The sequence below is a fragment of the Tursiops truncatus genome, chromosome 2 (assembly GCF_011762595.2).
Source record: "Tursiops truncatus isolate mTurTru1 chromosome 2, mTurTru1.mat.Y, whole genome shotgun sequence".
NCBI classification, from domain to species: Eukaryota; Metazoa; Chordata; class Mammalia; order Artiodactyla; family Delphinidae; genus Tursiops; species Tursiops truncatus.
This window is the reverse complement of record NC_047035.1, coordinates 84,742,721-84,765,859: the sequence shown is the minus strand read 5'-3', so window position 1 is coordinate 84,765,859 and position 23,139 is coordinate 84,742,721. Positions and strand designations below refer to the sequence as shown.

At 55.0% G+C, this 23,139-nt stretch overlaps 1 protein-coding gene across 4 annotated transcripts in view; it reads right to left on the bottom strand.

Moving 5' to 3' along the window:
* Nucleotides 1-32: 32 nt before the first annotated feature.
* Nucleotides 33-23,139, bottom strand: part of MAPKBP1 (mitogen-activated protein kinase binding protein 1) — a 51,945-nt gene continuing 28,838 nt past the window's right edge. For all 4 annotated transcript variants that reach the window (XM_033851522.2, XM_033851523.2, XM_073800797.1 and 1 more), the window contains 28 exons: nucleotides 16,619-16,681; nucleotides 16,337-16,394; nucleotides 15,429-15,599; nucleotides 14,911-15,048; nucleotides 14,474-14,656; nucleotides 13,746-13,906; nucleotides 12,775-12,964; nucleotides 12,053-12,199; nucleotides 11,664-11,839; nucleotides 10,793-10,884; nucleotides 10,401-10,526; nucleotides 9,949-10,019; nucleotides 9,656-9,777; nucleotides 9,309-9,384; nucleotides 9,087-9,198; nucleotides 8,850-8,913; nucleotides 8,458-8,592; nucleotides 8,114-8,250; nucleotides 7,854-7,909; nucleotides 6,558-6,794; nucleotides 5,919-6,085; nucleotides 5,543-5,688; nucleotides 5,224-5,421; nucleotides 4,989-5,073; nucleotides 4,409-4,692; nucleotides 3,590-4,186; nucleotides 3,065-3,150; nucleotides 33-2,446 (listed from right to left, as the gene is read on the bottom strand). In XM_033851522.2, the coding sequence (XP_033707413.1) occupies nucleotides 2,219-2,446; nucleotides 3,065-3,150; nucleotides 3,590-4,186; nucleotides 4,409-4,692; nucleotides 4,989-5,073; nucleotides 5,224-5,421; nucleotides 5,543-5,688; nucleotides 5,919-6,085; nucleotides 6,558-6,794; nucleotides 7,854-7,909; nucleotides 8,114-8,250; nucleotides 8,458-8,592; nucleotides 8,850-8,913; nucleotides 9,087-9,198; nucleotides 9,309-9,384; nucleotides 9,656-9,777; nucleotides 9,949-10,019; nucleotides 10,401-10,526; nucleotides 10,793-10,884; nucleotides 11,664-11,839; nucleotides 12,053-12,199; nucleotides 12,775-12,964; nucleotides 13,746-13,906; nucleotides 14,474-14,656; nucleotides 14,911-15,048; nucleotides 15,429-15,599; nucleotides 16,337-16,394; nucleotides 16,619-16,681 (4,306 nt within the window). In that variant the 3' untranslated portion in view covers nucleotides 33-2,218. The remainder of the gene's footprint in view (nucleotides 2,447-3,064; nucleotides 3,151-3,589; nucleotides 4,187-4,408; nucleotides 4,693-4,988; nucleotides 5,074-5,223; nucleotides 5,422-5,542; nucleotides 5,689-5,918; nucleotides 6,086-6,557; nucleotides 6,795-7,853; nucleotides 7,910-8,113; nucleotides 8,251-8,457; nucleotides 8,593-8,849; nucleotides 8,914-9,086; nucleotides 9,199-9,308; nucleotides 9,385-9,655; nucleotides 9,778-9,948; nucleotides 10,020-10,400; nucleotides 10,527-10,792; nucleotides 10,885-11,663; nucleotides 11,840-12,052; nucleotides 12,200-12,774; nucleotides 12,965-13,745; nucleotides 13,907-14,473; nucleotides 14,657-14,910; nucleotides 15,049-15,428; nucleotides 15,600-16,336; nucleotides 16,395-16,618; nucleotides 16,682-23,139) is intronic.

Here is a 23,139-nt window from a genome sequence, read left to right as displayed (position 1 = left end):
TCTCGCCTGCCCCACTCGCTGGCAACCCAGGGTTAGCAAATGATTGTGTTTATTGACGAGTTCATACATCAGTACAAACGGACATGTTAAAAACAGCCTCTGCCCTGTGAGACCTGGGGAGGAGGGAAGCGCCATGGCCTGGACAAAGTATAAAAGTTATAAATAAGGGGCTTTCAAAACCGGGTCAGGGCAGATCTGAACGGGGGCGGCAGTCGCCGGTGGCCTCAGACATGCAGAAGGGGGCGGGCGCCGGCCACGAGACCCCCCACCCGCACGCTGGGCTGGGGGTAGGGGAAGGGCGGCCACCTTCTCACAAACCTTGGCAGCAGTGTAGCGCCTTTTCCTCATGAGGGACAGACTGGCTGAGGGTGGCCAAGAACCCAGCTCAGAGGGCCAGGCCTGAACCCCATTTGCGGTGGACTGCGGCTGGTGTGCGGGTTAGGGGTACGGTGGGAGTGGATTTCTAACTCTGACAAGGGCAGCTGCAGCCCTCCCGGGGCCCACTCTCAGCTGTGAGAGTTCTTGGGCCAGGATTTCTTTGCACGTTGGCCAAGCAGGTGGTGGTAGTAGAGAAGAGTGAGGGTGAAATAGGTTTCACCTGTTCAGGTGACTGATGCAAACAGAGCTGCACACCCTTCAGAATCTAATTTCTTGCTAAGCCTCCACCTACAGAGCCAGCAGGGCCCATAAAGAAATGGACTTCTGTGGCCTGGAGCTGTGGTAGAGCTGCCCTGACTTACCTGAGGCAGAGGAAGCAGTAGGGCCTAGAGACACATGTTCTTCACCCCAACTCTTCAAAAACTGCTTCACTACTTGGTCCTACTCTACTTGCCCACTGTGCCCTAGCTCCTTCCCTAAAACTGCCCTTCTAATTCTAATCTATCCCCTGACCTCTGCCACTTACCTGTCCCACCTGCCACCTTTCCAGTGTGTCTCTTGGCCCCTGCTGCAGTCCCATGTGCCTCCCTCTCTTCAACCTCCAGTACCCAGTACCCCTGGGTGCCAGCACTGCCTTCGAGGCCATCTCACATCAGCTAGGCTGTGGACACTAAGAATCCAGATTTCAGGCTTAGTGTGTTCCTTCCCTTTTCATCTTCTGTGATAAGAGCCAGGTTGGTGAAGCTAGGGTGGGATGTGAGAGAAAACCAGGTACCCATCAGCCAGCCAAGTGCCCTACCAATGAACACTCAATGTGTGTGTGTGTGTGTGTGTGTATGTGTGTGTGTATGTGTATGTTTAGATTTCACCTGTGGCCAAGGTCCTTAGAAGGTGGGCCAGCGCCCTGTAAACTATGAGGGAAGTTCCAACACAGACTTCTGACTGAGCATCATTCAGGATGCAGGGAGAAGGTGGCCTCGGCTCCAGGAGCCTACTGGGGACCAGGGCTGGAGGACAGGGAAGGCCAAGGGGCTGAGGGAAGGAGGCCAGGGCTTCATGTTTGCCCAGCAGAGGGCTTTACTGTCCTGCAGCAACGTCCCACAGCTGGCTCCACAGTTCTGGCCAAGAGAGAGGGGGCACAGGAAGAGACGTGCTAGGGCTCTCTTGGAGGGGGAACGGGAGTGGAATGTGGCGGCTCGGGCCTTGATATCAACTCAAGCCTCCTGATGGCTGGGAGTGCTCCAGAGGGCCAGAGGGCTCTGCCTTTCTGAACTGCCAGCAAGTGGGGAAAACAACCCCTGCTCTGGCAGCCAGGGGAATGCAGCTGGTATTGGATTGGGCGGGGGGCGGGGGGGGGGGACGGGGGGGGGAGTGGAGGTAGAGGTGAAGCTCCGTTGTTGGCTAAAGGGCATGGATACCAGATCACCTCTCACCTCTACCCCACTGAATACCCTGTGTGTGCTCCACCCCAGGGAGCTGATCCCTGCAGTAATTTCAAATGGCTTCTCAGAAGGGAGGGCCAGCCTTTCCCGATTTCCCCCAGATGAGGAAGGCTGCCCTCCTACTCCTCACAGCACCAAGATGACAAAGGCCCAAGACCTACCCCTGCGTGAGCCACTGGAGGGGCTGTGGAGGCAGGAGTTCCAAGAAAGTGAGGCAACAGTCAGGGAAATAAATTAATAAATACAGGGACCCCATGAGGAACAGCTGGGAAAGCTGCTTCCCCTCTGAGCACTGATCCCTGCTATCCACTCCAAGCAACACCACAGGTTTTGGTGAGTGGAGGAGGGGCTGCAGTTTGGAATCGAGGGAGCATTCACTTGGGACAGGCTTCTGGAACTCAGAGTCTGCGTTCCATGCGCCGCTCCACGGCTCGAAGCAGCAGCTCTGAGTATTGCTCCAGCAGGGCCTGTGTCTGCTCGGCGCCCGCGGTCCCAGGGCTCCCGCCTGGGCTGGACAACACGGCCCCGGCCAGGGCCTCTAGCTCCTGCCGCACGGAGGAGAAGGTGTTTCTGAGGAGCTGGGTGATGCGACTTTGCTCTGCTGAGGGTGTCTTGCAGCTGGCCACCTGCAACAGGACCCCGGAAGTGAGGGGGAGGAACAGTGGAGGGGACTGTCAATGGATATAGAAAAGGGAGGGGCCCTGCCGGTGTCCAGCCTGCCCCAAAGAAGGGACTGCATGCCCTGCTAGGTGTGGCTGCGAGTTGCACACTCCAAGACCAGCAAGTATGACCCGAGGCTAGGGGACGGAGGCAGACCCTGGGGGTGACTGTCAGGTCTGGCACCATCTACATCTTGTTAGCAACTCCTCTTTCAAATCTTGGCCCCTGCTGGACTGTCCCCTATGTTTCGGGTGGCCAAGTCAGTTCTGAATATGAAAAGGGATACTATTAATAATTATACTTGGACAACAGGCACAGGCTGCATGGTCCTAAGCAAACTAAGACATGTGGGCTCTCTACACCTCACCCTCCTGTCTGAGGATGTCTCCAGCTGTTAGCCAGAAATGACCCATACGTGCTCAGTTCACGAGGCCTGGCCTGGCTTCTAACCCACTCACCTACTCAGAATGTTCCTAGTTGCTCCACCCACCCATCGGTGGAAGAGCCTTATCATTATGTTCCAGATACTCAGCTAGCACTCCTGACCTGCTCTGTCTTCCCGCCGGGGGGTACCCAACACGTACCAAGTGGTAGAGCTGCACGGCCTGGCGCACACTGCCCTGTAGCTCTGCCACAAGCTGTTCGCACTGCTCCAGGCTCACGGCTGGTTCTGGGAGGGACAGACAGCTCAGTAAGACCCAGCAAAGCTGCTCCTTCAGGCCTCCCCACCCAGGGGTCACTCAGAGGAAGAGAGGCCTACCCCCACCCCACCCAGCATCGCACGCCCTCAGTCCCTTCCTCTTGCCTCCTTCCTTCTCGACACCCTCCCAACACCACCCAGGAAACAAGGTCCAGAGGAAAGGGCCAGCTCCAGCTCCAGTCCCAGGGGCCGGAAGGCACTGAAGGGGCAAGTGGGTCACAGGGAGATCATGAAGGTCGGCAGGAGTGTCTCACCATCAGGGGTGTGACTTAATGGACCGAAACAGGAGCAGACAGGACGAAATACGCCAGAGGCTGGTTGCACAGAAATGGGATGGAGCCAGAGACTGGCCAACAGACAGGGGAGAGAGAGGACGGGGCAGGAGATGAGAGCTGGGAGCTGTGCACACCTGAGTCCCGGCTCTGGGCTGCCCCCGGCCTGGTGCATTCCACAGGGCTGGGAGCCTTCTCAGGGGGTGGGGACTGCAGGCTCTCAGGGCCTCGGAGGAGGATGCTGACCGGCAGCTGCTGGGCACGGGGACTGTTGGGCCCAGGCTGAGCCTGGCCCTCGGTCCTAGGCTTGGGAGTGGCACCCTCCCCCAAACAGGCCCGTCTCTCAGATGTACTGTGAGCCTTCGCTAGGCCCACTGGGGGGCCAGGCTGTTCTGCCTCACCAGGGGCCTGGCCCTTGGTAGCAGGTGAGAATGTGGCCAGGGTAGGGCGATCAGGCAGTGGCTTTGGGATATCCAGGACCAGGTGAGCCCGGCTGGGCAGGGCCAGCTTGCTGAGTGGCGAGACTCGGATGGGGGCAGGAGCTTGAGGTTCGGCAGCCAGGCCCAGGTTCTCCCCAACAGAGATGCTGCGGGATATCTTGGCCATGGAACTGGTGGTGGGGTTCCGGTAGGAGTGGGGCTGAGACAGACGGCTGTCAGCTTGGGGCAGGGAGCACAGGCGCTCCTGGGCCTCCATCTCCTGTAAGAGCAACGGGCCTGGTGGAGGGGCCTCATCTGCAGGGGAGACAGAGACATACACAGGTCAGGTGGTGAAGACGGCGTCCCGGGTGCTAAGGCTCAACTCTCCAGGAGCTGCTGTGCCCTGCACATACCCACTAAGGGGCTCCCACTGGCAAGCACAGTGACACATCAGGGCCACGTGAGGCCACCTTCCTCTAGCACGCCCATGGGCTCCACGCTCCCCACACCTAGAGCTGAGCCCCCCAGGCTCCTCACCCTGTGGCACCAGACTCTGCACCGACTGGGCTTTCTGGAGTCCACCTGAGGTGCTGGCTGTGGCCACTCTCTTGGGGGCCCAGCTACTGTCCCGGTTGAGACGGCGTCGTGGCAACAGCACAGGGGCTGCCTGCTGGGGGCCAGGGTTCCCGAGGGAAGGCCCCGCCTCCGGGGGTGCTCCTGGAGGATTGGCACCACTGCCTCTCAGCTGCTCGCCAGAAGCCTGCGGCACCTGGGCTGGCCTTGATGTCATTGCCAGGCTTGAGGAAGATGGGGATGGTTCCCTAGGGAGGAAATGTGGAAGAAGGCCCAGAGGAGGCTCAGGGCTCCTCCCTGCCAAGACGGGGAGAAGCTCTCACAGCACTAACGAGGCACTAGGAGAGAAGGGTGGGCACAAAGCCAGCCAGGACAGCTGTCCCAAAACTTGGAGTGCACAATGCTGCTGGGCATGGAAGACAGAGCCTTGGAGAGAAGAGGGCTGCAGGCTGCCCCAGGCGCAGGGCTGACCCTATTGGGAGCACTGCGAGGTTAGGAGAGCTAGAGCTCCTTGTAGGAAAGTGAGCTGCTGTGGGGACAGTACCTGAGTCCGGGGCTCTGCACTTGCAACAGGAATCGTGAGGAGATGCTCCGAGACTCTGTCCGCTCTGGTACCCGGACTGGGCCCCCTGCCAGGGTGACAGAAATCAGGGACTGAAGCAAGCTCTTGCCCAGACTCTGCCTCCCCTAGAAGGCAGCCCCCGGGCATGGCCTGCCCTTGGACCCTCAGCGGGGCAAGGGGAAAGAAGGGTAGATTGCGGTGACCAATGTGACCACACCTGGAGCAGCCCCATTGGCCAGAGTCTCAAAGTGCTGTTTTAGAAACTGCTCCTGGTCCGGGGTATGGGGGCTGCCTTCCTGCACCCCGTAGGGGCCAGTGCCTCCCTCCTCTTCCTCCTCTTCCTCATCACCCTCGGCTGGCTCTTCAAGGTCTGAGGAAATGCCATCCACACTCAGGGGCTCCGTGCTCTCGGAGTCTGGATGTGGGGGAGGGGGAGAGAAGCATCACGCTGCAACCCTCTGTCGCCAGAGCCTCCACGCCCACCTCAGTCCACTGACCCGCGTGGTCCCGGCCCTCCCTCAGGGCTGCAGCCTCACCTTCATTGGGATGCTCAGGGCTGGAAAGGCGACTGCTGCTGAAGTCCACGGAGCAGGCACTGTCAGGGCTGTGCTTCTCTGAGCCCCTGCTGCCGGCGTACACTCTTCCCAGGGTCCCTCGGGCTGGTGCCTGCACCTGGAACTCACTGCCAGAAAGGCCAAGAGGGGAAAGAGGAGGCAGTGAGCAATGGTGAGCAGCAGCCCCACTGGACCCCTGCCTTCCTTCTGCCCCACCCGTGAGCAGGACTGGGGATGAGGCAGTGGTGGGGAAGCCCTGAGTGCCTGGGGCCAGCCCCCCACCCAAATACAGAACCCTCGGAGGGAAGGGAAGAAGAGGCGGGTGGTGCATGGCCCCAGAAGTCTGCAGGACCCTTGCCTGGTATCCAGGGTGGGGCTGTCACTCGGCTCCGGGTAGACAATACCGTCTTCGATGGGTGCAGGCTCCAGTTCTTGGGCAAAGACCCCTTCATCTTGGGACAACAATCGGATAATGTGGGGGCAGGAACAGGGTTGGGAAGCCTGAGGCCGGGGGCGCTTTTCATTCTGGAAACACACAAAGGGAAACACACATTCTGGAAACATTACTGGGGTTGCTAACGTGAGTGAGGGTCTGGGAGAGGAGGTGGAGGTGGGCAAGGATCCAGGGGGCACCAATTCTGGGGGAAGCTCCGACTCTGAGGACAGACACCGAAAAGCCAGGCTGGGTTCCAACTAGTGTTCTGGAGCTTCTGGAAGAACTACATTAGCACTCTGGGCTGCCAACCTCCAGCCACCACTTCGTATCATGAGCCCTCCAAGGAACCCAGCCCAGGACAAAGGCTATCCTTTGCTTCTGCACCCCCAGCACCGTACCGCACAGCCTAGCCAGCCCCACCTGACTTTGCAGCTCAGGTTACCCATGTCCCACAGAGGCAGAGCAAGCACAGCTGGACCAATGCTCAGGCCCCAGCTGCTGGCACAAGGCTGGCTAAAGCTGCTTGGAGATCTCTAGTCGGCTGGGAGAAAGCGGGCTCACCTGGCCAGCATGTGAGGTCTCAGGGGCCTGCCAACCATGCTTCCCAGGACCTGAAGGGCTCACAGCCGGAGAGTCCTGGCTAGGGCCCCGAGGAGTTGGGGCCAGCGCCTCCAGCTGCCGCAGGTCCAGCATGGAGCGAACACTCAGCTCCACGCCTGGCTGAGCCCAGCGCCCCCTTCTTCTGGGTCCTTGGTTGGCTGCAGGAGCTGGATCCAGGAACTCCTCTGTCTCCTGTGCCTGGTGTGGGGAGGGGGTAGGAGAGGAATAACAGTAACAATCACACAACAGTCTTAGCAAACACTCACACGTCACCTACTGTGTGCCAGGCACTTTACACGTATTAGTTCATTTAATCGTCACAACCACCTTATGAAGGAGGTACTACCATTCGCCTCACATGTACAGATGGGAAAACTGAAGCACAGAGGCCTTAAGTAACTTGTCCAAGTCCCAGAGACAGTCTGCCTGCAGGTTACAGCTCAGGTAGTCTGGCTCCAGAGTTCAGGCTCTCAGCTTCACTCTCTGTCCTGTCCTAGAGGACCTTCTGGTCTTCGTCCTCACCGGTGTCATGGACACCTCAGAGCTGGGAGTCTCTAAGAGGCCCCCACTCTGAGGACAGCCCCAAGTCCATTCACAGCACCAAGGACAAACCAATGGCCCCAGCCTGAGACACATGGCCTGGTCAGAAGGCACCAGACACCACACCACCATCATCCCATGAAACTCCTGCTGACAATGAAAGGTGCTGGAGCTTGAAACCCTGACGCGGGACAAGGGAAGGCTGGGCAGCCTCTGCAAGCCTTCATCCTCCTCCCGGCCACCCTGAAGTTGCCCCTCAGCTACTGGTCCTCTTAAGGCCTTTTCCCTCTAACTCTTCTGGAAGTTCTGAGCTTCTCTCTTCACCTGGGTCTTCAGAAATACAGTTTCTCCAAATTTCAGTTCTTTGGCCCTTTGACTTCCTTGCAATTTCCTTGTAACCATTCGGCTTAGACCCCTTTTCTACTCCCTACCTCAAGATGTTCTTTGTTTACTCCCAGGCCCCCAGGAGGCTGAACAAGCGGAGTACTTCCCCTAGTGGTGACTAATCCTTGCAGGCCACAGGGAGGAAATACCTGGACTTCGTCACCCCTCACCTGGAACCAGCCCAGAGGCTCGAGCTCCCCTTCCTTGGACACAAGGGGTGGAGCACGTGGGCAGACCCCATGCCCAAATGCCTCCCCAGGTACAGAGAGCCCTGCTTTCACCGTCCTTCACTTCTGGTAACCGTGCAAGGACATTTTAACGACGGTGACTCACCCGACTCATCTCCCAGTGGGACAGGCTTCGGGGCAGGGCTGCGCTGGGCACCGAGGCTAGACAGAGACCGGCAGTCAGAGAGAGTTTCGCGCCCACCCACCGTGCAGCGCTGGTCCCACAGCAGCCCACGCCCTACGAGGCTACGGCAATGCTCCAGTTTCCTCAGCTCACACTGCTCTCACCCCCGCAGCCCCCAAAAGGGCACATCTAGCCACTGCACCAACTGGCGCCTGTCTGGCCCACATCAGACTTCCACAGACCTGGCTCTTTCTTGGTACCCTTGGCAAGGATGGGCAGAGCTGGAAGTTCTTCTTCTTCAGTGCCCTCGTCTTCTCCCTCCTTGTCACTGTCTGATGAGAGAGCTAGTCCAGGAGATAGCATCGATGGGGCCTCATGCCTGAGTCCAAGACAAGGAAGGTCAAGGGGAGGGGAGACTCAATAGGGGAAGAGGCCAACATCCTGGGCGTTCGTGTGAGAAACAGGTATTGGGAGATACAGAGTTTCTGAATGGCGGGTCCAGAGCAAGGAGGAGGAGCCGTACCACCACAGCGAGCAGTCTGGATGCCCACCCACCGCTTGTCCATCCCCCACACTCTGTTCTCACCGGTTGGGCCCAGCAGCCCTTTGGGGAGAGGACGGTCCTTGCTGCTTGCCCCCCCGCTGGTGCTGCCGCAGGTCGGCCAGACGCTGCCTCATGCTGATGGTCATCTCAGAGCTCAGGCGCCACACGAATATGCAGCTGGGGGAGGGCCACAGAGGTGGGTGAGGGAGGGGTAGGTAGGTAGGTCTCTGTGGGTGGTGACACCGCTAGTACCCCTTTCTCCACAGGCTGGCAAGGAGACCAGAGCCACCCTCCAGTGCCAGGTCAGGCCCAGCCAATATCCCTGTTCAGCCCTACTTCCCAAGACATCACTGAGTCGAAGACAGGGGAGGGACAGGGTGTGTTTGTGGCACAGAGGAAGAATCTGTGTCTCAGGGAAGCTGGCTTCTGCTCACCTGTCCCCTGACACAGAGATGAGATGTTTGCAGTCGTTACTAAATTTCATGCCAGTGACAATCTCTGTGAAGAACAAAGAATACGGCCTATGAGCCCCCCTGAAGTCCCAGCCAAGTGTCTGTCCCAACACACAGGGAGTTAGCTAGAGGGGAGGGACAGACAGTTCTGCTGGGACCCAGGAAACTAAAGGAAGAAAGAGGAAAGTTCCAGGGGGAGAGTATCAGGGCTACACTCACCTGAGTGGCCAAACATGGTAGCCACACACTCGCCTGAGGAGAAGTCAAAAATGGAAAGGTTCTTGTCGGAACAGCTGGTAGCAATGTAGATCCCTGAGGGGTCTGTCTGCACCTGAGGAGTGGGACATACAGCTGGGCGAGGACAGGAAGCACCAGTCCCTCTCCACCCAGCACCCCGTTCTCCCGTTCTCTAGCCCAACGCCCATCCTACTGGGCCCTTACCTTAATCAGAGTGCCATCCTCACCCTGCGACCCTTTAAACAGCTTCTTCTGCTTCCCGCTGCTGATGTTAAATATCCTGTGGAGAAACACACTCATTCACATGAGGAGGTCACGGTCACTTGGGTGGCAGCAAAGCCAGCATTCACCCGCAGCTCTGTTCTCTCTGGAAGCCACTCCCCAACACCAAAGGGGCTACCACCTCTTGGGTGAGGCAAAGTGCTCATTCTGTAGGCTCAAGGGGGCACAAAGTCCTGGACAAAAAGATAGACACAGGGCTGAGCTGCCTAGAGCTGACCCCCTCGGGCATGAAGGAATGTGGTCAGGTGGTCTGAGAAAGGGATGCCCACCGAATATTTCGATCCTGGCAGCCGATGGCTGTGTACTTCCAGCTGGGCTCCACATCCATGTCATAGAGGGTCGTCTTCCGTACCACGTGGTGTGTCCGTGTAAACTGTACTCCATCTCCAGACTGCAGGGGTGGAGCATGAGGGCAGACCCCACGCCCAAATGCCTCACCAGACCCAGAGAGCCTTGCTTTTGCCGCCCTTCACCTCTCGTAACCTCAGGTAGGGGAATCGTAGCGACCCCACCCCCCACCCACAAACCCATTGCCCCATTCAGGGACACCCAGTAACCTCACCTTCTGTGCAGTGCGGAAGTAGATGCTCTTGTCTGCTCCACAGCTTATCATGCGGACTTGCCCATCGCTGGCTATGGAGGAAGGGGGCCTAGCTATTCCCACTGCTCTCGCCACAAGCAGGCCAGCCTTCCCTCTGCTTCCCTCCCCATGTTCCCTCTATGGAGCTACTCTATAAGGCTGAGACAACCAATTAAATCAGGATGCTTCCCTCCAACCTAGGCCTTCCTTTCCCCCCATTCTCAGCCAACCTGGTTGCTCAGGGTCCCCTGGACTAAGAGTCTATATTCCACCTGTCTTCCCATCCAGCCCCGGGCCGGCCAGCTGCTGTCCCACATGCCACTGTGACGGGCATACCCTTCTTACGGAGGCAGGACGCAGGTGGCAGTGGGGGGGGGGCAAGGGAGATATCGGTAGTAGGCAGAAGAATGTATTTCAATTGCCCTGCCCCCTACCTGCAAACTTGACAGCTGTGATGGAGGATGAGTGCTCGTCCAAGGTCTGCTGTAGGCTGTACTCCCGTCCAGCATCCAACACATGGATCAGCCGGTCCCGGCTTGCTGATGCTAGGAGCTTCAGACCTGGGATTGGAAGAACTCCATCAGCCCACGAGTGCCCAGAGCAGGCCCCTATCTGGGTCCAGCAAAAAGGAACTGAGCCCCATATCCCTAAGCCAAGAGAACCACATAGAAGGGATAGAGCTGTCCTCCTCTAAACCTGCAATGACACCAAATGAGTCAAAGGATTCTCAGTCCCACATCCAACAGCCAGGATAGATGTAAGTGGCACTGGCAGGATTGGAGGAGCCCTGTGCCATTCTGGGCTGGGTACCAGGCATCCACTTTACCTGTGTCTGGCTTAGAGTACTCCAGGCATAGAATTTCTGAGTCATGGGCATCCACCTTCAGCATCTCATTTAGGGACTGTAGTTCATGCACCCTGCAAAGATGAGGAGAGGAGGGAGGGGGTCACTGCCAGGCTGCAGGAGGAGAGACTCACTCTGCTTCCTCTGCTACATCCTCTCCCCTGACCTTTTTGAAAGCTTATTTTTTATTTTTGAACTTTCAGGTTAGAGAAAAGTTGCAATGAGTACAGAGGGCTTCCATATTTCCCTTACCCAGCTTTCCCTAACGTTAACGCCTTACGTAACAACAGTCCGGTTGCCAGAACCAGGAAACTTACGTTGGTATAATACTATGAACGTAAAGGCTTTATTTGAATTTCACCAGTTTCGCCACATCCTTTTTCTGGATCCAGGATCCTACCCAGAGCCCAAACTGCACTGAGTTGTTATTTCTCTTCAGTCTCCAGTTCAAAGACTGGAGTCTTCAGTCTTTGCTTACCTTTCATAACCTCGACACTTTGGAAGAGCACTGATGCTCTGTCATACGTACCTCAATTTGAGTTGGTCTGTCGTTTTCTCATGACAAGACTGAGTTTTCTGCATTTTTGGCAAGAATACCACAGAAAAAAATGCTATGTCCTTCTTAGTGCACCATTATGGGCTTTGTGATGTTGATATGAGGATGTTAAGCCTGATTACTTGATTAGGATGGTTTCTGCTGGGCTTCTTCACTATAATTATCCTTCCCTTGTATATGAATATCTTTTCCCCAATCTTTTAGAGCCAAACTTTTCAAAAGCTCTATCCCTGGGGACTAACTCCCCCAGCCCAGACCATGAGAGGCAGGCAGTACCCATTCCAGACCTGGCATTACCTGAGTGTGCCCACACGGTCCCCTGAAGCGAGATGCTGTCCGTTGGGGCTGATACACACAGAGCGAATGCCCACTCGGGGATCCATCAGGGACCCATCAGCTTTGTCTCCCCCGGGCAGCTCAGTGTCCAGCAGGGCCTGAGTGTTCCCATCCACATAGATGATCTTAATGAGGTCCTAGTGGAGCAGGTCAGGAGAAGTGGATAAGGCAGGCCTGACCCAGTACAGAAGCAAGGGGAGAGGAATGCTGGACAAGACAAAGCCTTGGCTCGCAGGAGCCGGCCAAATAAGAGCCGGAAGATCAGGGTCAGGGGACCCAGTTCCCGAGAAGGCGGTGTGAAGGCGAAGGGACGTGGGTGCTAGGCATGGAGTGGGGGCCCCATGGCTCACATTGCTGAGGATGTTTCGGTGCAGGGTGGAGCCATGCACCCCAGAGCTCTCTGTGTTCCACAGGCGGATAGTGTTGTCAGAAGAACAGGTGATAAAGGAACTGGGGGGCAGGCAGGCCTGGTTACTGTCCTTCACTTCGGGGTAGACCTGAAGGGGCAGAGGGAACAAAGTCAGAGCTCCAATTAGGGAGCAGTCCCTCGCCTGCCCACGGAGATGGAAGGGAATGACATTAGGAGCTGATGCTGGCCAAGGCTTAGCCCACCCTCTGTCTTATGGTAAGCAAGCCGTAACTATTAGATACTCTTCAGATCACTGCGGGAAAGTACATTAACCAAGCATCTCCCATGTACCAGGAACTCTTCTATGTTTCCCACTCACATTATTTCACTTAATGCTTAAAACAATTAGATGAATCAGGTACATCATTTCACCACGGAGGAAATGAGGCTCGGTCAAGTTCAGTAACTCATCCGAGATCACCCAGCCCAGGACAAGGCAAAGCTAAGGATGGACGGGGACACATTGGAAGAAGCCTGAGACATATAAGCACGAAAATTCAAGCTCAACCCTCAGGACCCATCTGAAGGTATGTGGACACACAGGGATGTTGCTGGAGAAGTGAGGAGGCAGTGGGAACATAACGTTCTACCTGGGGATCCCCACTTTCTGTCCTCACAGTGGTGTCCCGGCAAACCGGGTCAGTCTCGAGTCAGCCCACCTACCTCCACACTCCAGACGCAGGAGGAATGATACAGAGCCGAGTACACCTTGCCCACTTTCTTGGGGTCCCTCACGTCCCAAACGTAAATGCTGTGGTCGTTGTATACACAAGACAGCCACTGATTAGTAGGATCAAAGGTCAAGGCAATGGTGTCTGGATACCTGGCATTCGCCACTCCAGAGAAGAGGCGACTGTAGGGAAGAGGACAGAGCAAACTGGTGAGTGAGGAGCTGACGAAATGAGGGATTGAGGGGAATGAAAACAGAAGCCCACCCACAAAGGAAGGAGCAGAGCACGGGAGCCCTCTCCAGACCCGCAGGTTTGGAAGCAGCTGCTTGAGAGGAAAAAGCTGCCTCTGACAGCTCTCAGCTCGGAGCCGATCCAGCACTAGCTGCTGGGCCATGGTGCTCTCCTGATGAACACAAACGAGGTCACAGAACACCAACGTGACACAAGGTCTAACTCTGTGGTCATGACGGAGTGAAACAAAAACAAGACCACTCTGTAGCGGTGTCTGAGACAGATAAAAACAAGATCACTGTACAAACCACAAAAATGACCAAACATCACCGTTTTCCATCTTTCAGGACTGACTGCAACTTCTTTACCAATTACAGCTTTAGCTCCATACCTTTCCTTCCACCTTTCAAATAAAATTAAAGGTCCAATTGTAGAACTGCCCCCACTTCCTCACAGCACCCAACCAGAGCAAAACTTCAGTCCCTGGAACCAATCCTAAAATCATCTAACACAAGCCCAAATCTGACACTAAGCCCCTCCTAACGCCTACATACTGAGACACTCCACGGTCCCCCACAGTGCGCCGTGTACCAATAAAGCCACATTTGTGTGTGTGCAGAGATGTTCCTGTAATCTTTGGGGGTATCGATACACCCTTCATCTTACACGGGCAAGGAAGGCTGGGTGCGGAGTAAGGCTCTGAAATGGAGGCAGGGGGCCCACACAGCTCACCTGGCCTCTGTGACACTGGCTATGTCTGTCCCCAGGGCATGGGGCCGGGGCAGGGTGCTGAGGAAGTGCAGGTTAGAGGGGTTGAAGAGGCGCACGGTGCCATCAGCGCAGCCACAGAAGATGTAGTCCTGGCTCACAGAGATGCAGTAGGCCACGGTGGTCTGCAGGCAGAGGGGCTCAAGTCAGCATGGCCACCCGCTCAACCCCTCCTCAACAGTCACCTGCCAAGAGGAGACACCAGCCAAGGCAGGGGGCGAGGGGAAAGCAGCCCAGCTGCTCTGGCCCGAGCCCCTCAGCTGTTATCTAGAGATGCCCCGCCCTCCAGCAGCTGGCGGCAGAGGGCTCACAGCCACGTGCAGATGGGGGATGGGAGTCCGGGAGCCTTCTAAGGCACTAGAGGTTTTGGCAAAGAGGACAAAATAGTAAAAGCCCAGCAAAGAGAAAGGAACAGCATGAGAAAGAGAGGAGAGTCTAGCACCACTTACTGTGAAGCTGTCTGTGTTCTGAGCAGAAGAGGAAAGCAGGGAAAGAAAGACAGAAAGAGCAGGGAGGAGGCAGTTACACAGATCTGCTTGGGCTGGAACTGGGCCAAGCTCCGGCTCCCTCAAGCCTCTTCCTCCTGGGGTCCCCTCTTGCATGCAGGGCCCAGCCCCTGTACGGACAGTCCTCCCCTGAGCTGAGACGCGGGCAGCCCCACCCACCCCACCCACTGGGACAGAGGTACTTACTCTCAGCTCCACCCACTTATCCAAGAGCCTCCGATCACTGAACTCGCACAGCAGCCCTGAGGACGTGATGCAGAAGGTGCTGTCCGCCTTCCTGCCTCGGCCACAGGCCACGTCGGTGAACAGGTTGTTCCGCAGCTCCCCCAGCAGCCCAGAGCGGCCCAGCAGGGGCACGGTGGCATTCACCTGTGGAGATGCGACACTGTTGCCCACCCATCGCCCTGGGGCGCCCTGGAAACCAAGCCCTGGGGAGAGGGAGGGAGGAGGCGCAGCAAGGCTCCCTTGCCCTCTGAGACTACCCCTCGGCCCAGACAGCATCTGGCTCAACCAGAACTTCTGGATGGCTGTTGAGAAAGCAGAGGGGCCCAAGGGGAGCAGTCTCCTGGGGTGGGCTGAGTAGACCCTGGCCCTGGGGGCTACTTCTAGCCTGAGCACCTCACCTTTGAGGTCTTACTGTCATCAAGGTACCAGAATTTGATGTGCCGGTTGCCAGCAGTGACAAAGTAGCTACAATCTTCAGAGAAGGACACCGCAGTGACCCGACTGGACACCTTATTGGAGGCCACCACAATGTTTTTCTGGAAGGAAAGCCAAAGGAAGAATCGAAGTTCTGCCTCTTGGAGCTAAGATGAAAGAGGCTCAGAGGATGAAGGAGGGTTAGATAGGATTTGTACTTTAAAAAATGTTTCTTTCCAGGATTTACTGGTCAGAAAAAGAGGGGTGGAAGGAGAATCCTTTTCCAGAGGAGTTGAAGAGATTCATTGCCTCTGGAGGTCCTCGGAGGCACAAAGCTAGCCTCTTTCTACCAACACGCTTGGCTACACAGTTGCTTTTTTCTGCTTCAGGTCATTTTCGAGAATAAAACTGAGATCAGCAGGGTGGAATGAAGGGGTTCAGGTCCCCAACTGGCCCTTGGACCCCCATGAGGCTGCGAGGCCGGCCCACCCGGCCCACTCACCTTCCAGGCCCAGACGTTGACGATCATGTCATGTTGGTAGCCCACAGAGACAATGTACTTGGCACTAGGGGAGAAGGCCACACAAGCCACGCCATACTTATGCTCCTGCAGCTCCGCCACCTGGCTATGCTCGGCCACGTCCCAAACCCGCACGGCAGGCATGTGCCCACTCTGCAGGGAGGCAAGAACTGGAAGTGAGGGCCAGAGGCACACAGCCTCCCCTAGCCTTTCAGGGTGGGGCCTACCTCTCCAGCTACTGGGCACAGTCTCTCTAATGAGCCCCCGGCCCAAAGCAGAGTGCTACACAGGGCAAAGGTGTAGAGGAAACATGATAAATATCTCAGGACAACAACGATTATCTGAGAGAAAACACCCCCAGATTTGGTTCAGTATCTCCGGGTGAGGGTCTGCGCCTCTGTGTTTGTTCAAAGCTCCTAGAGGGATCCTGATGGGCAGCCAGGGTTGAGAACCACCACCACCCACGCCTATGCCTCCCTGTAAGAGACTGCGAAGGGAGAGGTGTCCCTCATGCGCCCAGCAGGGGGCCCCCAGGCACAAGGAATATCTTACGGCAGTGGTTTTCAAAGTGTGCTTCCCAAACCAGCAGAATCAGCATGATCTGGGAACTTGCTAGAAATGCAAATTTTGGGGTCCCCCCCCAAAACCTATAGAACCAGAAACTCTGGGAGCAGGCCCAGCAATGTGCACTTTAACAAGCCCTCCAGCTGATTCTGATGCCCACTGAGGCTTCAGCACCACTGGTTGAAGGTGCAGCCAAAACCGGGATTTGGCATCTGTTCAGGCAGCCAGAGCGGCGGCAGCCCTAACCAGGCCCAGGACTGTAGCTCTCTGCTGAGGCCAAGCCACCCACCCTCTTCAGAGTACTGCAGCCCCCCTTCCACACTCACCTCTCCTGTGACCAAGTACTTGCCATCAGGGGAGAAGGCAAGGGCAGTGATGGTCTTCCTGCAAGAAATGAGGCAGGCTCAAAGAGGCACTGGCAGCCCTGCCTAAGCCCGGCTCCCTCACAGTCCCCTCAAAAGGCAAGACCGGCAGACACCAACGGCACGTGTGACATTTCCCTAGCTGGCCCTGGGGCCCCGTCTCAGTCCCCAGAGCCACAGAGACCTCAGACAGTGCCCTTCTCACAGACTCCAGGAGATGCCCCCTGAGGGCCCAGACCCATTTACCTGGAACTGTTGAGGATGTGGTGCTGTTTGTGTTTCCGGGGATTGAACAGCACGACCACACACCTGGGGAGATGAGTGAGACAAGTGACTTCAGCACCAAACCACAGCTCCCCCAGGAGCTCCAGGCCCCCAGGCCAGGGAGCTGGGGCGAGCCAGCTCAAGGGGGCTCCACTTGCCACTGAGGGCAACTGACCGCTTTCTTCTGGCAATTTGCTCTTCCCACTTCCTTTCCCACCCATAAGGGCCCATCTCTGCAGCCTCATGAGGGTGAAAGGGCTCTCTGCAAGTCTAGCCCCACCAGGTCCCTAGGCACCAGCGCCATCTCTGCCACAAAGGGCAGCAGGGACCCAGGCCTTCCCACGATCCTTGCACAGCCCAGGAAGGGGGGCAGGAGGGAAGAACTCACGTGATTTGGGCAAAGCAGGCCACAGGTATACATACAGCCAGTGCGACATGGAGCCACACGTGTGTCAAGTATTTGAGCTCCAAGGAGTGAGGCCTCTCACGTGTGTGCCCACCTGTGTACTTGGCAGGAGCCAACCCCCCCCCCCAGCCCCCCCACATACCCTCTACGCATCAGGTGATGGAGCGGGCAGGAGGCAGGGGACCAGAACCGCTAGGAGGCTCGGTACAACTAGCAGGAGGGGCAGAGAGAGCCTGAGAGGGCCTGGGGAAGCCCAGCCCCAAGAATCCCTGGCCCCGAGGAACCTGAGACGGACCCTCCAGACTGCCAGAAGACAATGGGAGAAGGCTGGGAGCACCCTCTGCAGCCAGAAGGTGAGTCTGGATGGGATCAGGCTCAGACTGACTTTCCAGAGGCAGCTCCAGAGGGGAGGCCAGGTGGTAGGACTTGGGGGCAAGAAGCGGGAAGCTATGGACAGCAGTGTTCTCCCTCAGGCTCCCTGGCTATCAGCATGCCCAGGGGCCCACAGCCTTTCTGCCTCATCGCTTCATCAGAACTGTAACTAGCTGCCAGGAGCAAACGTGGAGCCTGCTACACCAGGTAAGGGGATGGGGAGAGAAGGATGAGAGGGCTACGTCCTCCAGACTCAGCCTGGTTTAGTGGGAAGGCACTGTAGACCCCACATCTGAAGCCCACCGCTTGCCAGAAACTTGAAACGAAGGCAGGTACAAGCCGCTAATGAGGGCTCAGCATCTCAGGCTCAATAAACCACTTCCATATGCAAACGCCACAGGTAATCACTGGGGACACTGGGATCTCGGAGGGACACCAGTTCTGCCCAGAACTGCCAGGCTGATGGACAGCCTTGGAATCCCTGAGTCACATCATCTTTTCCTCTAGTCCCCTCCCCCAAATCACTCCTCACTGTTTTCTTTCTTCTTCTCTCTCCTTCTCCTAATCTTTGTTTCCTTTCTCCTTCTCTCTTTATACCAACTTCCAGTCTCCCACTTCCCTTCTAGAATGCCACGTCAGGAGGGTTTTTAAAAATATGACCCAAATCAGATGGCTTTGGAAACTCTGTGCCCCATCACTCTCCCTCCCCCATCCCAAAACACACACACAAGCACACTTGTCCAGCTTCTGTGAGGGGCAGTCCAGGATACAGGGGGCCTACTTCCTCCAAAACAGGTAAGATTCATAAAACCTTAGAGTCGGAAGGAAGGATGGAAGGAATTAAATGCACTACGCTAGGTGACTTTAAAGATCACCTGGTCCAACCCTCCAAAATTTTGAGGTGAGGAAACCTAGGCTCCTATAAAGAGCAGAGCCAGGACTCGTAGCTCTTCCAGCGTCCAGGCCTCTTTACATCAAACACGCGCAACTCTGATCTGTGTCACCCCTTGCTGAACATCCCTGGGGAGCTTCTAAGACCCAACCCCTTAAGTACCATGAAGGCCCTGGGTGGTGTGGCCCCTGCCCACCCTCCAGCCTCACCCTGCACCATGCTCCAACCACATCCTTTCACTCCCTTTAGCTTGCTACGCTCCTCTGACTCCAGGCCTTTGCTAGAGCACCTTCCCTTGTCTAGAGCATTCTTCTCTCCCTTTTCCAACTAGTTAACACATAGTTCTCTTTCAGATCTCAGGTCAGATGGCCTCAGTATATGCTCTCACAACACAGTTGTATCAATCTTTTGTGACATTTACCACAACTGCAATTTTACAATTTTTTAATTTTAAAATGTATTTTATTGAAGTGTACTTGATTTACAGTGTTGTGTTTAATTTCTGTTGTACAGTAAAATGACTCATTATACATATATATACATTCTCTTTCATATTCTTTTCCATTATGGTTTATCACAGGATGTTGAATATAGTTCCCTGTGCTATACAGTAGGATATTTATTGTTGATTGCCTCCTCCACCAGACTGCGTCTTCCATGAGGGTGGGAACTGTGCCTGGTTTTGCTCACTGTTTTGTCTCCTGTGCCTAGCAGAGTCTGGCCCATCACAGTTGTTCAAGAACCGTTTATTGAATGGATGAATGCCTTCCTTAGTCCACTAGCTTGGTCTACTTGGGTATCCGTAGGCCCAGCTCTCCTCCCTACTGCATGCCCCACCCGTCTTCTATGGAAGGTGGCACCGAGGATCTCCAAATCCTCAGAGGCAGTGTGGGACAGTGGGGACACTGTGAGCTTTTGAGTCAGAGACCAGGGTTTGAGTCCTTGTTCTGCCATGTACAACTTTGTGACCCTGGGTAAGTCACAAGCCTATTTCATTATCTGTTAAAAAGGAGCCACTAGGATCAAGCTCTCAGGACTCCTGTGAAGATCAAATAATTTTTTTTGGACACAGAGTGGGAGCCAAACAAACGGCAAATCTTACTATTACTCCCCCTGGAGCATGGACAGGAAGCCAAAAGGGACTCCTGGCAGTGAGGAACAAGGTGCTCAGGGACTGTGTCAGGTTTTTCCTTCAGAAAAACGGAGGTGAGTCCTGTTAGGATCTGAGTAATGGTAAAAACTCTAAAGGAGGCTTCCTTTAAAGTTCTGGGAAGGCAGCCAAGGAAGGAGAGCTGGGTTAAGCCTGGGGAAAGAAAATATCTACGTCTTCATCCACTTAGGAGATGATAAGCTTGGAAGGTAGCAAGGAAGGGATGGGGGAAATGCTGAGGGAGAAACTACCTCAAGTGACTAGGAGAGCAGCACAGAAGCACAGAAAGAGAATGGAAGTGACACCTCCTGGCTAAGTTAAAAAGCACCACGCGAGAGTTTCAACGAACTCTAAGCACGAAGGCCTTCACTTCCTTTTATAACCGGTCTACTGCTCTTCACACAGTGGGCCCAATAATAAGAGTTACCATTTATCCAGCACCTTCTGTGTAGCAGGCACTCTGCTAAGCACCTTAGAGGTCTGGTCTTAGCTAATCCTTACCACAAGCTTGTGACTGCTGGTACAATCAGCCCCACTTCAATGTGGAGAAATGAGTTCAGAGGTCTTATTCAAGGCCTCTCAGCTAAAGCAAAAGAGAGTCAGGATTCCAGAAGCTGTGCTCTCAGAAAAGCAGAGTGGAGGGAGTGGGAGAAAGGAGAGAAAACTGAAGCTGAAAAGGAGAGACAAACACAGAAAGCACACTGACCTAACACACAGAGCACCAGGGCAGGAGCCTCTGAGAAGAGGCAGAGAAGACTGGGGCGCTTGGAGGGAAAAAGGATTCTGGCTACAGAATCTTTGGAAATCATAACAGGGCACATGAAAATTATAGCAGTTATAGTTCAAAGTTCATAGATCTAGATATTTAGATTTTAATATTTTATTCAGCGTGTGAAAAATGATAACCCCCAGGCCTGCCACCATCACGCAAAGCCCACCAGGTTTTTGGGAGAGCTGACGTTTTCTTGCTATCTGTGCCGCCCGGCTAAGGCGGTCCTCTGCAGGCTCATCCTCTCTGGTGATGGCCTCCAGTCTGAATGGTGCTGGGTTACCTAGCTTTCGGATCAGCTCCAGATAAACCACAGCAGAGGGGTTCAGCTCAGAGCTGATCTGACTTGAAATGAACTGATGCAGATGCCGACAGCCACATTCCAAATCCAGAAAAAGTAGGTGATGAGGGCTCCTTTAAACCCGAAGCAGCATGGTGGCCTTTCAAGGGCGGCTGAGAACACTCCCCAAGTCACCGCACATAAATTCTGAGTCTTGCTGGGCCATAGCATCCTCTGTTTCCTGTCTCCCCTAGGTCGGACTCCATGGCGGAAGAAGGAGGGAGAGCAGCACGTGTGTGTAAAAAGACAATGCAGACAGAGGATGACTAGCTATGAGGCAACCTCTCCCTTCTCTAACACCTCCCAACCCCCACCCCCCAGTGTAGCCTGGAAATTCTCATGTGTGTCATGGGAGAGTTAAGCAGAGGAGGGAAACACACACAGGTAGGGCAAGCTGAAATTTTTACTTCTAATTATTCAAATTTGGAAACCTTCCAACACAGAGAAAGAGGAAAAAAGAGACCAACCCTCGGTCACAGCTCCACTTGTGAGGATAATAACGCAGATGGTGAAGGCAGAACTTGGCAAAGATCTCCAAGGTCCCCCTGTGCCCAGCTTGCTGAGGTCCTCCCAAGAGAAGAGACCTCAAAAACACTGATGTGGGGCTTCCCTGGTGGCGCAGTGGTTGAGAGTCCGCCTGCCAATGCAGGGGACACGGATTCGTGCCCCGGTCTGGGAAGATCCCACATGGCCGCTGAGCCTGTGCGTCCGGAGCCTGTGCTCCGCAACGGGAGAGGTCACAACAGTGAGAGGCCCGCGTACCGCAAAAAAAAAAAAAAAAAAAAAGCACTGATGTGGGAGCCTCCTCAGTCTTCTCTAACCTTTGAGCAAGTTTCTCAGTCTGCTAGGGAGGGAAGGGTGGGGTGTAGTTTGCACCAATCTTTGGCCCTTGGTCTCCACACCCCTTGACCCTGGCCAGCACAGCAGGCAGTCACTGGCACGTGCCCTTGCAGCAGTACTGGCTGCAATCCTCCATATGATAGGACTGGGCTGGCCCAACCGGCTGAGTCCCATAATTCAGAACCCCAGGGTACAGGCACAGGGAGTCTGCTCACTCTCATAGGGAAGCAGTGAGGCCTCAATCCCTCAGGGCCTCAGCCCGGGAGTCATGTGGTGGAGCAACCGTACCAGGTGCTGGGCCACTGCCCAGGAACTTCTCTGAACCAGGAAAGGCCAAGCCCTCGATAGCCCCCGTCCCTGGACAGGTCCAGGCCTGCTGCCATCACCAAGAGCCCAGCATTCCCACAGGATCCACCTCCTATGACTCTCCATCCTCCAGAAGGCAGAAACAAATGAACCCTTGGATGAGCAAAGAATGCAGAAACACACACAGGGAGCAGGACACAGAAGGTCTGAGCAGGGACCCTGCACCTTAGAATTTCCTCTTTCAGACCAAGAAAAGTCAGAAGGTGACTCACAGAGGCACACTAAAGGTCCTTCAAGCCTTGCTCATACATCACCCTGTACCCCTACTTAACATTATAACCCCACACCCCCACATTCCCTATCCCCTTTCACTGCTTCTTGCTTATACTTTTTCCAAAGCACACATCAATTTATAATATTCCATATAATTTACTTTTGGGGAGGGAAGACAATCTATATTCATCACTAAGACTGCCAGCTCTGTGACAGTAGTGTTTGTTTATTTTGTTTACTGTTACATCCCAAAGGCCTAGAAAATTGGCACTCAATAAATATTTGTGAATAAATCTTTAAGTCATTAGCTACCAGATCTCAAAGCCCTAACTCCCAAGGAAACTCCTGAGTAGCAGGCCCCACGGCAGGGCAGGTCCACAGTTCTGTCCAACCTTAGACTTCTAGGACTCACTGATGCTCAAGGGCACTGATGATAGAAAGAATAAGAAAACTGGGGTCAGGCAGACCTGTCTGCTAACATACTGTGTGATCTTGGGCATATTCCTTAACTTCTCTGAACCTCAGTTTCCTCATCTATAAAGCAGGAATAATAAATAGTATCTAAGTCTCAGAATTGTTGTGAGAACTGAAAAAAATAATATGCAAAGTAACCAGCAGGGTGCTCCTAGCCATCTTCTTGAAGGGTTCTCTGGGGCACCAATAACAAGGAAAGGGCTAACCAGGGGTTCAGCAGTTGCAACAGGAACCCCAACTACGGTATCCATATAGGACTTGCAGGATACTAGTGACTCATTAGGGTCCTCCTCCAGGTTGGAATTACAAACTGTCCCTCCCGATTCACTCCCAAAGGGGAAATCTTATAGCTTTAATTATCCTAAGAGATAATGAGTCTAGGACGTTTCCTAGGGCATCCTTGGTTGTGGTCCTCTTCAGGACCCACATGGAACCCAATGCCTTCCAAATAAGTAACCCTCTTAGGCCAGCCCATGAGACCCACTGGCATCTCTGTTTCTGGGATGCTCTATGAGACACACACACCCCTCCCCCCCATCAAAGGCATGAGAAAAGACTTGGCAGTAATAACCCAGTGAATAATGTGGTCACTGGTGTAGAGCTACGAGTACACCTCTCTCTGTCCAGAGGACTCTAAACATATTCCCTTCTGGGACAACAGGTGGATGTCTGTGAGCTGCA